Genomic DNA, 13,774 nt, shown 5'->3' on the forward strand with positions numbered 1-13,774 from the left:
TACAACAAAGACATGGAGAAACACGAGTGTGTGGGGCATGTGCAAAAGCGTATGGGCACCAGACTCAGAAACATGAAGACAAGCTTGAAGGGGAGGGGGCTCTCAGATGGACTAACATTGTGTGGAAGAGGTCGTCTGACAGAGAAGGACATTGACTCCCTACAGTTCTACCATGGCAAGGCTATACATGACAATAGTGATAGCTTGCAAAACATGCGAAGGGCTGTGTGGGCGATAGACTTTCACAAGTTATCCACGGGCGAAAAGCCAAACCATGGACTGTGCCCTAATTTACCGTCATCGTGGTGTGGGTACAACCGTAGCCTCAGTGAGGGCAATCCCGAGACATATTCACACAGAAACAACCTCCCAACCGCTGTGTTAGAAGCAATCAAGCCAGTGTTTCAGGCTTTGTCTTCACCAGGCCTTCTCAGCAAGTGCCGCCATGGCAGGACCCAGAACACCAATGAATCACTCAATCAGCTCATCTGGTGCCGCTGCCCCAAGACGACATTTGTTGGTGCGGACACAGTGAAGATTGCCACGTATGATGCTGTCCCGAAGGAAAAATCCATCAATGTAACCCTGCTTGGCAGTCAATGTTTTCTAGTGGACCGCTGACTGTGCCTGACTGTACGTCAAGCATGTCTGATTGGCCAACAAGTTACTCTGACCGACAGTCAAACTCCAGTCAGACCCCGCTTGTCGGCTTTCTGATGGTTTCCTGGTGGCAGTCGGCCGCCGCGAAATGCGATCAGGATATCCTGGTGGTGATTCTGACTGTACATCGATTGTCTCTGACTGTACGTCAGAAAGCTTTGACGTGCAGACAGACGTACGGTCAAAGGACGTAAAGTTCGTTCGGATACCACTATTTCGTCAAATCTATGCATACGAAAAGTAATCTATGCACGAGAAAACGATTTTGGGACGTGAGCCCATAAAACCGCTGACGTTAGAGATATGACACGCAACCGACCGACAACCTTAATCAGAAGCCCGCCGAAGCCACCGAAGCGCCGAACACGACACTTCGCACTTCGCTTCGCCCATAGAGGCTTCGCCGAGCTTTCATGAACGATCGCTCTCGACTCGTTTTGTTTGCCCGCTTGCTCCAACCTGTCGATCCTGCTCGGGCTTTACAATGTCTTATGTTTTAGTAGAATTTCTACTCGACAAGACCCAGCCTATTGTGAGTTCCGACGATGTAAGGGACTTAAGCGGTGTAGTTGAAGACAACAGGGTGTACTAGGTCTACTGGGCCGGTGATGCGCGAACAAAAGGATCGTTCTACGACGCGAAAGTACTCTACATGGCAGGTGAGTAGAACTGAAGTACGGCGAGTGATGTACGAGTGCTTTGCATAACATGCTGACGGCTTAACTGCATTTGCAGCCAAAGCTTTTTGTATAAAACGAATAGTCAAATCGAGTTTCTCTAACGGTGGCGCGTAGCATCAGTTCCGACGTGGGCGCGCGTGGGAGCGGACGTCTTTTTTTCCGCTCTCCCGTTCCCCCCACGCGACCGTCTGAATGGCCAACGGAGCGGCTGCCCCCGTTGAGGGCGCGTATCAGGATACGAGCGACGCCGGAGATTCGGGCTACAAGATGCTGCTGCCGCTACTACCAAGTGGCAGCAGGCTTGAGAAGACCGTTTTCCTGCATGGGGACCCCAGAGGACGCCCCTACCGCACTCAGGACTTTGCCGATATGTTGCAGTCGACTGTTGGAATGAAGCACGTGGTTGGGCTGGGCGCCTTCCAGTTCAACCACGTGTTTGTGTGCACCCTGAACTCAACAGACGCTAAGGGCAAGCTGACCGCGCTGAAGGATGTCAAGGTGAAAGGCCGGAAGTGCGTCGTGGTCGACCCGAACTTCACGGAGGTAGTGCTGCGGGTTCACTGGCTCCCCACCTACGTGACAGATAGGAAGGTCAGCGCCGCCTTCGCGGAGTTTGGGGTCGTCAAAGAGATCGCCAGGGAGATGTGGAAGTCGCCGACCGACGACTACGAAGTCGAAACATCTACGCGGGCCGTAAGGATCATCCTGAAGAAAGGGGGCCGAAGGGATGAGCTGCCGCACCAGGGACACGTGGCCGACAATCCCGTGCTCATCTCCGTGCCCGGCCGGCCTCCCATGTGCCTCCGGTGCAACCAGCTGGGGCATATGCGAAGGCAATGCAGGGCGCCGTGGTGTCGCGGCTGCAGGGGCTACGGACACGTCGAGGCCGACTGTGTCCCAACGTACGCCTCCAAGACGAGGCACGAGCCACTGCGAGAGCGGCACCAGGAGCTGCTGGACGACGGCGACACGGAGGGGGCCGCAGTAGTCGAGGTAAACGAAGCACATCCGACTCCGGAGCTGCAGACTCTACGCGAAATCGTGGACCCTTCGGCAGCCGTCCCCTCGGCTGACATTCGCGGGGGAGCACCGAACGAAGACGACACCGACTCGGGCCCTTCGGTCGGGGAGCCCGACCCGGTGTCGGCGGAGAAGGCTGCCGCGGCGGCTTCCATCACCGAGCCCACGATGCCCACGGCTTCGCGGGAAGAAGCGAAGGAGGAGGCCACACCGCCAGCGCCGACAGCCGCTCCAGGGAAAGCTCCCCCGCCGGAGCCCAACGCAGGTGCGCCTCTCAAGGACACGGGCAAGGCAACACGACAGAGTGCGCGTAAAAAGTACAAAGACCTTCCCGAAATCCCAGCCTCGCGTCCCGTCGAAACGGATCGGTCTTCGCTGAAGAATGTGTGAGGAAACCCGGCACTTTCCATAATTTGGGTGAGAGTTACCTTTCCTCAACTCTGTCTTTTCGATTTTTACTCGGTAGTTGTGCTTCGTTGGTTTTCTTTTCGTTCTCTTTTCTTAGTTGTGTTTGTACCTTTCATCTCGTCTTATCACTTCTACATTTGTACTGTTGGTCTTGGCTGCTTCTTTGTGTTCTGTTTATATACAATAATTTTAAATGAAGTGTTTAAAAATAGCAACCTTTAATTGTATAAGTGTCACCGCCACGAAGCGTAAAAGTTTTTTATTAGATCTAATTAATGAGGAGAGCGCGGACGTCATTTTCATACAAGAGACAAAGATCTGCTCCGCTGAGAAAGCAAAAAGTTTTGTTCGTTTTTTTTAAAACGTTTTTTGGTGCTTTCACACGCTCACGGCTAGCCCCTCCGGGGGAACCGCCATCCTAGTCAGAAAAAATACTGGCATCCGAATGCTGGACCCCAGACTGTGCGCGAGTGGGCACTTTGCACTTGCCGATTGCCTCCTTGGAGACCAGCTGGTGCGCCTTATATCGGTCTAGGCCCCTAGCCGGCCGGGAGAACGCAAGGACTTTTTCGTCGGACTGCGCGCACTTCTTGACACGCCCGCCACGCTCGTGGTTGGCGGAGACTTCAACTGCGTGACTAACAGTCGCGATAGAGTGAGCGGGTCGGCAGTCCCAAGAGCCGACGTGGGTGCGGCTGCGCTTCGCGACGCCGTGCGCGATTTCGACCTTGTGGACGTGACGGAGACGCTTAACAAGTTTTCGCCGCAGTTCACGAGGTGGAGGGGCGCGTCGCAGGCGCGGCTGGACCGCGTTTACGTCTCTGGCGAGTGGTCCGGGAGCGTCGTGTCCTACGATGCGAAGATTGTTCCGTTCTCAGACCACGGTTTCGTCGCGGCTGAGATTCTTGCTGGGGTCCCCGGAAGTGTGCGGGCAAGGCGCGACACGCCTTGGAAGATGAACTCCAGCATCCTCGAAAGCGAAGATTTTATTGAGGAGACGAGGCGTGCTCTCCAGAACCTGCAGGAGGGCGGCGCGGACGCGGTCTCGTGGGAGGAGTTCAAGATCAAGCTCCGGGATGCCGCGTGCGCGCTCGGCCGCCGCAGGGGCGCAGAGGAACGTCAAGCTCGGATTCACCTCACGAACACCCTCAAGGCACTGCTGGAGGAGTAGGAGAGCAGTCCAGGATCCTTCAGTGACGACATCAAGCTCTGCAAAGAGCACCTGCTGGCCATGCTGGAGGAGCGCTACAAGGGAGCCCAGGTGAGGAGCAGAGTCGAGACACTCGAGGGAGAGACGCAGCCCTCGAAGATCTTCCGCACAGACGAGCGGAAAAGGGCAACAGAGAACACTGTCAAGGAGCTGCGGCAAGGAGCTCGTGTTTTCACCTCAAGAGAAGACATCGCGCGTCTTCGAGACGTCCTTCGGGGAGCTCTTCCGGGAGGAGAGGCTTGACGATGTCGCCTTCGAGCCCTTTCTCCGGGGATCTCCTTCGGTTCCTGAGGGGGCGGTTGACATTTTGAACTGCCCAATCCGGGAGGCCGAGGTCCAACATGCAATCAAGCACCTGTCCCGTAACAAAGCTCCCGGCCCGGACGGCATCGGGTCAGAGTTTTACAAAATCTTTTCTGACGCTCTGTGCCCCATCTTGGCTCGAGTCTTCAATGACATCCGCAGACGAAGGCTACTTCCTCCGACCATGCGGCAAAGCTTCACGGTACTGATCCCGAAGAAATCTAAAAAGGGCCCTATTTCCGAGGTCGGGGACTTTTGGCCCATCAGTCTTCTTTGCTCTGATTTTAAAATCCTGGCCAAGATCCTCGCAAGGCGACTTGACACAGGGCTCAAGTCCATCATAGGGCCCCATCAGACCTACGGCCTTCGCGGGAGGAAAATATCCAGGAACCTCCACATCATGCGGGCGATCGGCGAGGCGACGGCGGAGGGTCACCAGCCCCTGGCGGTCCTGCAGCTGGACCTGCGGCAGGCCTTCGACCGGGTGTCCCACAGGTTCCTCCTGGCGGCGCTGGATCGATTCGGCGTGGGGGAGGAGCTGCTGGAGTGGATCGCGCTCTGCTACCGAGACATCTCCACGCGCCTTCTCATCAACGGCCAGTGGGGAGGTCCCATCTCCATCGGGAGGTCGGTTCGGCAGGGCTGCCCCCTCTCGCCCATCCTCTTCGCGCTGCAGTTGGAGCCACTCTGCCGGGCAGTCAATGCGGACCCATCCATCTCAGGTTTACGGCTTGGGGACGAAGACGTCCGCGTTCTGGCCTTCGCAGACGACGTCTCGTTTATCTGCTCGTCCAAGGTACAGGTGCAGACCATCCTGCGACACGTGGACCGGTTCTGCGCTGCCTCAGGGGCCATGATCAACCGACAGAAGTCGGCGGGGGCGTGGCTCGGTGAATGGGCGACTACGCCAAGAACTTTCGGAGGTATAGGATGGAGCACTTCGCTCGACGGCTACCTGGGTGTGCCGGTGGACCCGCAGCGATCAATGGCCGCAGTGTGGAGACCGACCGCCAACTCCGCTGCCGCCAAGCTGGCGCCCTGGCGGTGCAGAAACTTGCCTTTCTTCAGCCGGGCTCACGTGTGCAACACAGTCAGCTACCCAGCCGTGCTGTACAGGGCTCAGGCCGTCTGCTGCCCGGGCAGCCAGGCCGGAAAAGTACACCGGAACTGGGCCATGTTTGTGTGGAAGTCCGCCATGGAAAGCGCATGAAGGAACAACCTCTTTCTGCACCAAGAGAGTGGAGGTCTGGGCCTCGTTAACATCGTGCTCAAGCTGCACGTGCAGCGTTTTCTGCTTTTCCGGGATGCAAGGGATCCGACCTTCATCGCCGTGCTGCACCACCTTGGATTCCCACATCTCGGGAATTGGATGGTGAGCACGAGTGGCCGCACGACCAAGGGAGCCGCCCTGAGGTTCTACAAGGAAATCGCCAGCTCCATCGAGTTTCTGCAGGCCCAATTTTCCTGGGAATACCTGGCGACCGTCGGAAAGAGGCGGCTGTACTGGGATGCCGTTTCCGCATCCTTCCCGCCACCGCTCTACAGACAACCACCGACGCCCGACGACGCGATGCGACTTTACAAACTCGTGCGAATCCTTCCCATCCCTGTGGCGACAAGGGACTTCTTCGTCCAGATGCACATGGAGGTCCTTCCAGTTAAAACCTGGCTCCATCACAAGGGGTTCTTCGTGCCGTGGTCCCTAAACTGCGACCTTTGCGGGGCGCCCGAGACCATCCAGCACGTCCTAGTCGAGTGTAGCAATGCCTACCTCTTCTGGGACGAGATGAGGACGACGTTTGAGCTCAGGGACTCCTTCGAAGTGGAGTGGAGAGTCTTCAAGTATCTGCAACTTGAGGAGAGGGATAAGACGGATGTGGCGCACGTGATGATGCTGCTGGGCCTGCACGCCATCTGGCAGTCGCGTACCGCAATGGTGCAATGCCATCTCGACGCGCGTCCAACCTGGAGCTACTTCGTGTCCACGTTGGGGTGGGTGCTATCAGTGACGTCACGGCAGCCGAACGCGGGTGATTGGGAGTGCATCGAGCGACAACTCGAGGAAGGTCGTCGCCGCTGCGTGCAACGACGTACGTCAGGCGTGGGAAACTGGCGAGTTCCTGTGAACTGTAGGCGCGTTGGCGTTGGCTGAGGTGCGCAGTGCGCGAAAGTGGACCGTGGCTCTTCCCCCCTTGGAACTTCGCGTCCTTTTTTGTTCGATTTATTGATTTTTTTTTTCGTACAGATTGCATAACCGCTCACGCGGTCTCATACTGTATCGTTTGCGTTTCCTCTCAATCGTTTCCGCCAAGTCTGGTCAGGTTTGTGTGACAGCTATTTACTGCACGGCGATAGTGTATCTTTCTTTTTTTTTCTCTCTCTTTTCAGAGTCTTTGTTTTTCTCACTCGTCTCTACAGTTTGTATAACGTTTCTATACGAGCTATCCACCTGTCGTTTTTTTAATTACTTTTCAATTTGGCCTTGTATAATGTTTGCGGAACCTACTGCAAGGATGTCTGTAAATAACTTGCAAATAAACTTGTTTCGTTTGGGGAAAAAAAAAAAAAAGGTGGCGCGTAGCATAGCGGTTAAGGTGTCCGATTTGTACGCATGTGGTCGCGGGTTCGATGCGCGGTGGTGCTGCTTTCTTTTTCTTTTTTTTTCTCGAACTTTTTGTTTTATTGAGGCATTTGGCGATATTTATGAGTGTGTATAGCTTTACTCTTATATAAATGCTGCCCTTGTTGATGAAATTCCCTTGGCAGTGGCAGTCAGACGTCATCTGATGGACCATCAGATGACGTCTGATGGTCCATCACGTTCCACCAAGGCTGCTGACTGGCAGTCAGTGTCCCCAATTACGTAGCTTGATGGAATTTTCAATAGGGGTGGCTCACTGCAATCATGGAAATGCAGCACGAAATGCTGTTTTGAACGCACTTGGCATCACACCAGGTGTATTCTGTGAGATCGCTCCTAGCCGGCTTGACAAGGAGCGTGTTGAGAAGGCAGTTTTGCAGCTCCACGGAAAGTAAGGAACGACGCAGAAGGAAGAGGAACCTGAAGAAAGGCTTTGGGGGCGATGCCAAGAAAGCAGGAAAAGACATGTATTCTGCTGGGGCCTTTTGAACATTCGCGATAAATGGGGAACCATAAAATTGTGTTTTTCTTCAAATGCCATTTTGCCCATTTTCTGAACTTTGATGTACCGTTACAAAGAAACTACTCTTCCGATTGCACTAAAACATTTACAGCTTACAGTAAAGTGCCTTGCCAACAGACAGAACCTAAAACCTCTTAGAACTCTCCATATTATAAAGTTGAAAAAAAATAAAAATTTAAAAGTTCTCTTATGGGTCATGACAGGCAAGAGCAATATTTTTTTCTTGCGTCCTGTATGTACAAACCCTTTTTTCTTATGTTCGGTTTAAAGCTAATGACATATCGAATATATGTGCCAAATTAATCTGGCATCCTATATTTTGTTGCTGAGAAAAGGTACATTGAAAACTAGAACTCTGTCCAAAATTTTACAATAAATTGCTAGAAGTGTAAAAGACTTTGCAGCAAAAAACTACAGGAAGTTAAGCCCAGTAAAACTATTCAGCTCATAAAATTTCAAGTGAAAATATGCAACAGCTTTTGAGATACAAAGCTGGAACCAAGATGACCCGTTTACCCTACAGCCCCAGTGCTCCAGTTCTATACCTTGGAGGCAAACAAATTCAGTGATGCGACTGGTCGGAATCACTTCGGAGCAGCCAACAAAAGTCCATTTTGGCGCAGAAAAAAATTTTGGAGCCTAAGCATGCTTTTCGTTTTTCTCAGGGTTGGGCAGAAATACTCAAAAATGTATTTGGAAATACAGATACTGGGATACCTTAAAATAGTACCTAAAATACTGATACTGAAATATATCTGTAAAAGTGTATCGCGATAGGTATCGGAAATACATTTTAAATAGAGGCAAAAAGTATTTGGAAATACAAATACAGGAATACATTTTAGGGAGGGCAGAAATACAAGTACAGAAATAATGATACTGCAATGCACTTTTTCAAATTTATTTGAGACCAAATTAGAAGAAGCTTGCAGTTGGAAGTGGAAGTTTTTGATCCTGAAATTACTTTCCCGTAGGCTTGGCACTTTTCCTTGTAGGTAGTGATTTCGGACGACGAGGAGTTTTCAATGGGCTCAGAAAAACATTCCATCAAGGACTGACCGTTGTCCCTTCCCTGACATACTGTCTGTCTGACGAGGGATGCGAAAAGACTTCGACCTCTAAATAAATTCTCTGTCATCATAAAGCCCATCAAAACGTCACCATGCCCCTGTCAAATAAGGACGCCCCTGTCAACATTTATCACATCACGTCAAGGTGGAATTAACTGGTATTTTTTATCTGCAGGTGTGGCTTTGAACATGAAACTTTAACATGCTGCTGTATGAAAGGACAATACGCACTTTCGTTGTAGGTTACCTCGTTGAAGATCGTGCAGGATTTTCGAGAATGGTGGACCACCTGAAACTTCCTGGAACACATGTCTTATCTTCTGTTACGGTTGAAAAAACGATATGGTGGCATCCCTGTTGTGAAGGTGCTTCCTGCTGACCCTGCGCCACCGACGCAGGGATTGCAGTCACCGAGTTTCGCCTTGCATACTCCAAATAGAGACCTTGTGGATTGCGACCTGATATTGCCGGCAGAGGTGCGAGCTCTCCGTGAAACAGCGCGCTCGAGACGAGTAGCAGGTGTACGAAGTCTGGGTCGGCACAGCGAGGTCATGTCTGACCTCCTTCCTAGGTTTCGGATAACCAAAGCAGCGGGTCACTTTCACTTCGGCTGATGACGTACCCTTGAGCCGTGCAATACGGGCGCAGCCGCAGACGCATTCTAATATCTGTTGAACTTCACAGCGTGAGTCTTTCTAGTATTTCAAGTCAACCACCGCCAGGCTCGTGCTGCAACGGACTGTGACTCAGCTTTGCCGGATGGGTGTACTGTGTACGTTAAGGCAAGAGAGACGGTTAGCAGCGGGAGTTGGATGCCCGCAAACAATGACTCAAGAAACCCCTACCTAAGGACCTGCGGCACAAGATGCGCTGACTCCACTCCTGGCACGCCACCTAGTTCGAGTCCCCGACTGCGTAACAGTTCTCAGAAGAGAGAAGAGGACGCATCGAAAAATAGTTTGGAGATTCGGAAGGAACCTTGGTCAGCATGGTAACAATGCCCCAGCATCTCCTTAACCCTTGTGCCCTCAAAAAAAAAAAAAAAAAAAAAGCGTTACGATTTTTTTTTTTTTAGGGGTGGGGGGGGGGTGTATTTCTCAAGAAATGTAACGAAATACATTTCACCCTGATTGTATCGCGATACAAAGGAACATTAAAAATGTATTTCGTTACAGGAATACAGATACTGGCGAAAAAAATATATCGCGATACAGAAATAGACACGAAATGTATTCCTGAAATACTATCGCGATACATTTGTATCACGATACTGCCTAACCCTGGTTTTTCTTCATACCAGTGTGAATATTAAGTTAAAATTCATGCGTGGCCCCTCCAAGTGAAAGAGTGTGTCTATGTTGTTTTCCCACTTCTGTGCAACGTTTTCTTAGCATCAATTGCACGGCAGGTTTGATTCCCTCGAACACGGAACAAGCTACTTAGTTGTGCCAAGAAGCACCCAACATGGCAAGAAGATGCTGATTGATGAAGGACAATATGAACTGCAGTGCATAGTTATTTCTGGTTAAGAATCAAACAGTACATTGCACTGAAATAGAAATAAAACACAAAACTTTATAGCACCCCAAATGGACATTTTGTAAAGAAGTTTCTGTATTTGATTATGAGCATCAATAACAAAAATCGGCATGTGAATTATAAATATGTCTTCTTAAAAGCAATCCCCACGAACTTGTTAAAGGAATTGTCCAGTAATTCCCGGAAGTTACTACGTTTCTGTGCGTGTCACGTTGAAAGGTCGTTACTATAGTTAGATGCGATGTTTATTGGATTAAAAGACGCCCCAATATTCTTTAAAAAGACACTGACACCCCCCCCCCCCCCCCCGCTCCTCAATATTTTTTCTTCATATCTTGCCAGGAATTTTAATATGGTGTCAAAAGACTATCCAATTAAGATTTTGCTACAGAGTCACGCATATATTTATTTAAAGGGATGGTGAACCGAACATTTCAGAGTCTATAATAAGTGGCGCACTATCTTTCCATGAGTCAGCAGCTGCTGTTGTGCGGCTGCTGACTCATGGACACGCAACGAAATTGACCTAATCACACCCCCCATTTAAGCTTATTAAGCGTGAATGGGGGATATGATGACGTCAATTTCGTTGCATGTGCTCACGCACAACAAAGGCTGCTGACCCATAAAAAGATAGTGCGCCACTTATTACACACTTCAATGTTCGGTTCACCATCCCTTTAGGCCAAGAAACGCAACTGCTCGAATCGGAAACTGAAACCCCGAGACTGCGGGTAAACGACACAACACTAAAAAGTCTCTCACACAGCTGAAATTTTTATTTTCCGATACAAAAGAAAAAAAGGGGGAGAAGGTGAGAACCCCAAAGAATGCCACTTTCCACCAACGGAACCTCTGACTAAACAGCAAGGACAACAGACTCTGCGTCATGCACTTCTCTTATCAAAAGAAGTGCATGACGCAGTCTGTTGTCCTCTTTGTTTTGTCAGAGGTTACGTTGGTGGAAAGTGGCATTCTTTGGGGTTCTCACCCTCTCCCCATTTTTTTTTTTTTCTTTTGTATCGAAGTGCCTATATAACCAGGTTTGGAAAATAAAAATTTCAGCTGTGTTAGAGACTTTTTAGTGTTGTGTCGTTTACCTGCAGTCTCGGGGTTTTTTCAACCATGTGCAATGTACACCAGCTCGTTTGCGCCCTTACTTTTTGTTCATAGGACTATAGGTGGTATTCACTGAGCCTGCAGGTTCGATTTTGCCAGGGAGCGCCACCGTCGATCCGCCATCTTCGAGGTCGCGGTTTTTAACTGGCTTGGGTACGCGATCGTACGTTGGTAGTGTGTGCTAATTTCATATAGTTGAAGAAGCTTCGTTAAACAAAAGAGAGAAAAAGGTTTATCTCGGGGGCGGGCCGTTTTAGTTTCCTTGTTGCCGCCGAGTACCGTGTGTAAAGGCTGAACCGCATGTAAGCAATGTAGCGAGCGACGGGACTAGACGAGCGACGGCGACAGCGACGAGACAAGCGACGACGACCCGCTTGGCTGTCACTCGGTCACTCGCGCGACGAGGCAAACCGCATGAAAACGACGGGAGCAAGCGACCAAGGCGATTAGCGACGTTTTCTAGAAATCCAAAAACCGTGCGACGCGACTACCGACCGTGAAAAATCTCCGTCGCCATCGCTCGCTAAATCGCTTACATACGGTTCGCCCATCACTGTCGCTCGTCGCGTAGCTCGGTTTTGGGATTTCTATAGAAACTTCGCGCTCATCGCATTGGTCGTGCGCTCCCGTCGCTTTCATGCGGTTTGCCTCCTCGCGCGAGTGACCGAGTGGCAGCAAAGCGGGTCGCCGTCGCTTGTCTCGCCGCTCGCCAAATTGCTTACATGCGGTTTTTAAATCGTTTGGGCTAATGAAAAATGCGCCGCATTTTTCATAAGCTGCGCACTCTGTGAGCCGCACGGTATGTTTCTGCACAAGAACGAACACCGAAGGCATGACGTTTGTACGACACAGAGACGATGGAGCAACACGGTTACACGGCCGTAGTGCAGAAAATCCGCTAGAGAAAAACAATAAAGAACTAACAAAACGAAGTAATCACACCGTGCTACAAAAGCACCAAAGTAGAAAAATCAGTTCTTGCAAAAGCTACCGCCATGGGCACGGCGCGCGACACGGAGCGCTTCATGGAGCCGAGGGAGCAATGCGGCCGCGGTGAACGAGTCCGATAGCGACAAAAACGAACTAAAACACACAAAAGATACTCCTACGGCGCTTCAAAAGCACCAAAGTATAGAAATAACCCCTAGTTTCGGTCAAAAAGACCCTTTAAAGTTGTAAAATCCTGCTAAACCACGCTCAAAAGGTCCGACCAGATGACACCCGCGATAGAAAGAGACCTCGAAGATGGCGACCGTGGTGGGCGATGCCAGCGAACCTGGCGAGTGACGTCAGTTACAGGTTAAGAAAAGTTTTCGAGGCAAAGGAGGGCTGGGGAGGAGGGAGCAAATGCAATGCTGGAGGGGAGAGGAGGAAGCCTCCTCCTCCTCTTACCAGCGTTCCGTCTCGTTCCTCCTCTCCAGTTTTGCCTTCCCTCCAAAACGTTTCTTAACCTGTAAGTGACTATTATTGCAAAATTGAAATTCCAAATGATATACCTGAAACTGGGCATGCAAGCAATTTTTGCAATAACTTTTAAGACTATTTTTTTTAGAACTCAACTTGAGCTCGTGAAATTTTAAAAAATAGAGCAAAAACAGTGGCCATGAATTTCCTTTGTCCTTTACCGGTCCGCTCTTCGTCTGCATACTGCTTTGCAAGCTTGCTTCCAGGTGGCGTGGTGAATGCAAAAACCCTGAGATAGTCATAGGAGAGACTGGTGACGAGAAGGATGAAGAGTATCATCCTTCTCGGTGAAGCGGAGAAGGATGACTGTGATAAATAATGGTTTAATCTACATATATTTTCACAAATAGAAATGGGTAAAGAAACGCAGAACTGAAAATGAATACTTATTGAGGCCAACTTTTGCCTACAAACTTAAAGTCAAAGGTACCAGCATCTTATGCTTTCAGGGCAACTGTCTCAAAACAGCGCATTACTACCGCTTTTGTAAAAGTGGTAGGTTCAGAAATGTTCCGAACTAGAACACTTCATGGCAGCTGAAAATAAGCTGCAAAATTCCAGAAGACCACAGAATTATAAAAGATCTGGAGCCTAAACGATTTCCAACCCTGTTCCTTCATGTATCCCTCTCCGCCATATCGCATTTCCCTCCCTGCCGACTCCGCCTTACACGCGGCAATGTGAACATTGATGACGCAGCTTCAGTTCGCATTAAAAAAAAAAAAAACTTTTCCCTTTTATAAAAAAAAAATTTAATTCTAAAGCAAAGCAATGCTTGTTTTATTTTGTTACGTGCGTTTGTCGTCCGACACTCACGCATCCCTGCTGGATGCAAAAGGTGCATAGGAGGAGCACACAAATAAAAAAATAGCGTCACTTTTGCTCCATTTTCTAAAGTTACCAGCTCAAAGTTGCACTGTAAAGAAAAATGGACATAAACTGCTTGCAAAACGACATTCACATGTCCAGCGGCGTAGACTTTCCATTTTCCCGGGGGAGGGCAGGCTGAGTTCTCCCGGGGGTAGGGGGGGGGGGGGGGGGGGGTCCTGCGCGTTATTTTTTCGCCAGAACTGGAGATTGAAGCTAACGAAAACACGCTGGAATTCCATTTCCCATATATTTTGTCAATAAAGGCAA

General features: G+C 50.2%; 1 protein-coding gene across 1 annotated transcript; it reads left to right on the plus strand.

The window, feature by feature from the left end:
* Positions 1–1,592: 1,592 nt before the first annotated feature.
* Positions 1,593–2,774, plus strand: LOC115327018 (the record flags this gene model as incomplete). Its single annotated transcript, XM_040210920.1, has 1 exon — positions 1,593–2,774. A coding segment is annotated over one exon (1,158 nt), but the record flags the coding sequence as incomplete, so codon positions are not given.
* Positions 2,775–13,774: the final 11,000 nt, after the last annotated feature.

This window comes from Ixodes scapularis, unplaced genomic scaffold, assembly GCF_016920785.2.
Source record: "Ixodes scapularis isolate PalLabHiFi unplaced genomic scaffold, ASM1692078v2 PGA_scaffold2__306_contigs__length_199485367, whole genome shotgun sequence".
NCBI lineage: Eukaryota > Metazoa > Arthropoda > Arachnida > Ixodida > Ixodidae > Ixodes > Ixodes scapularis.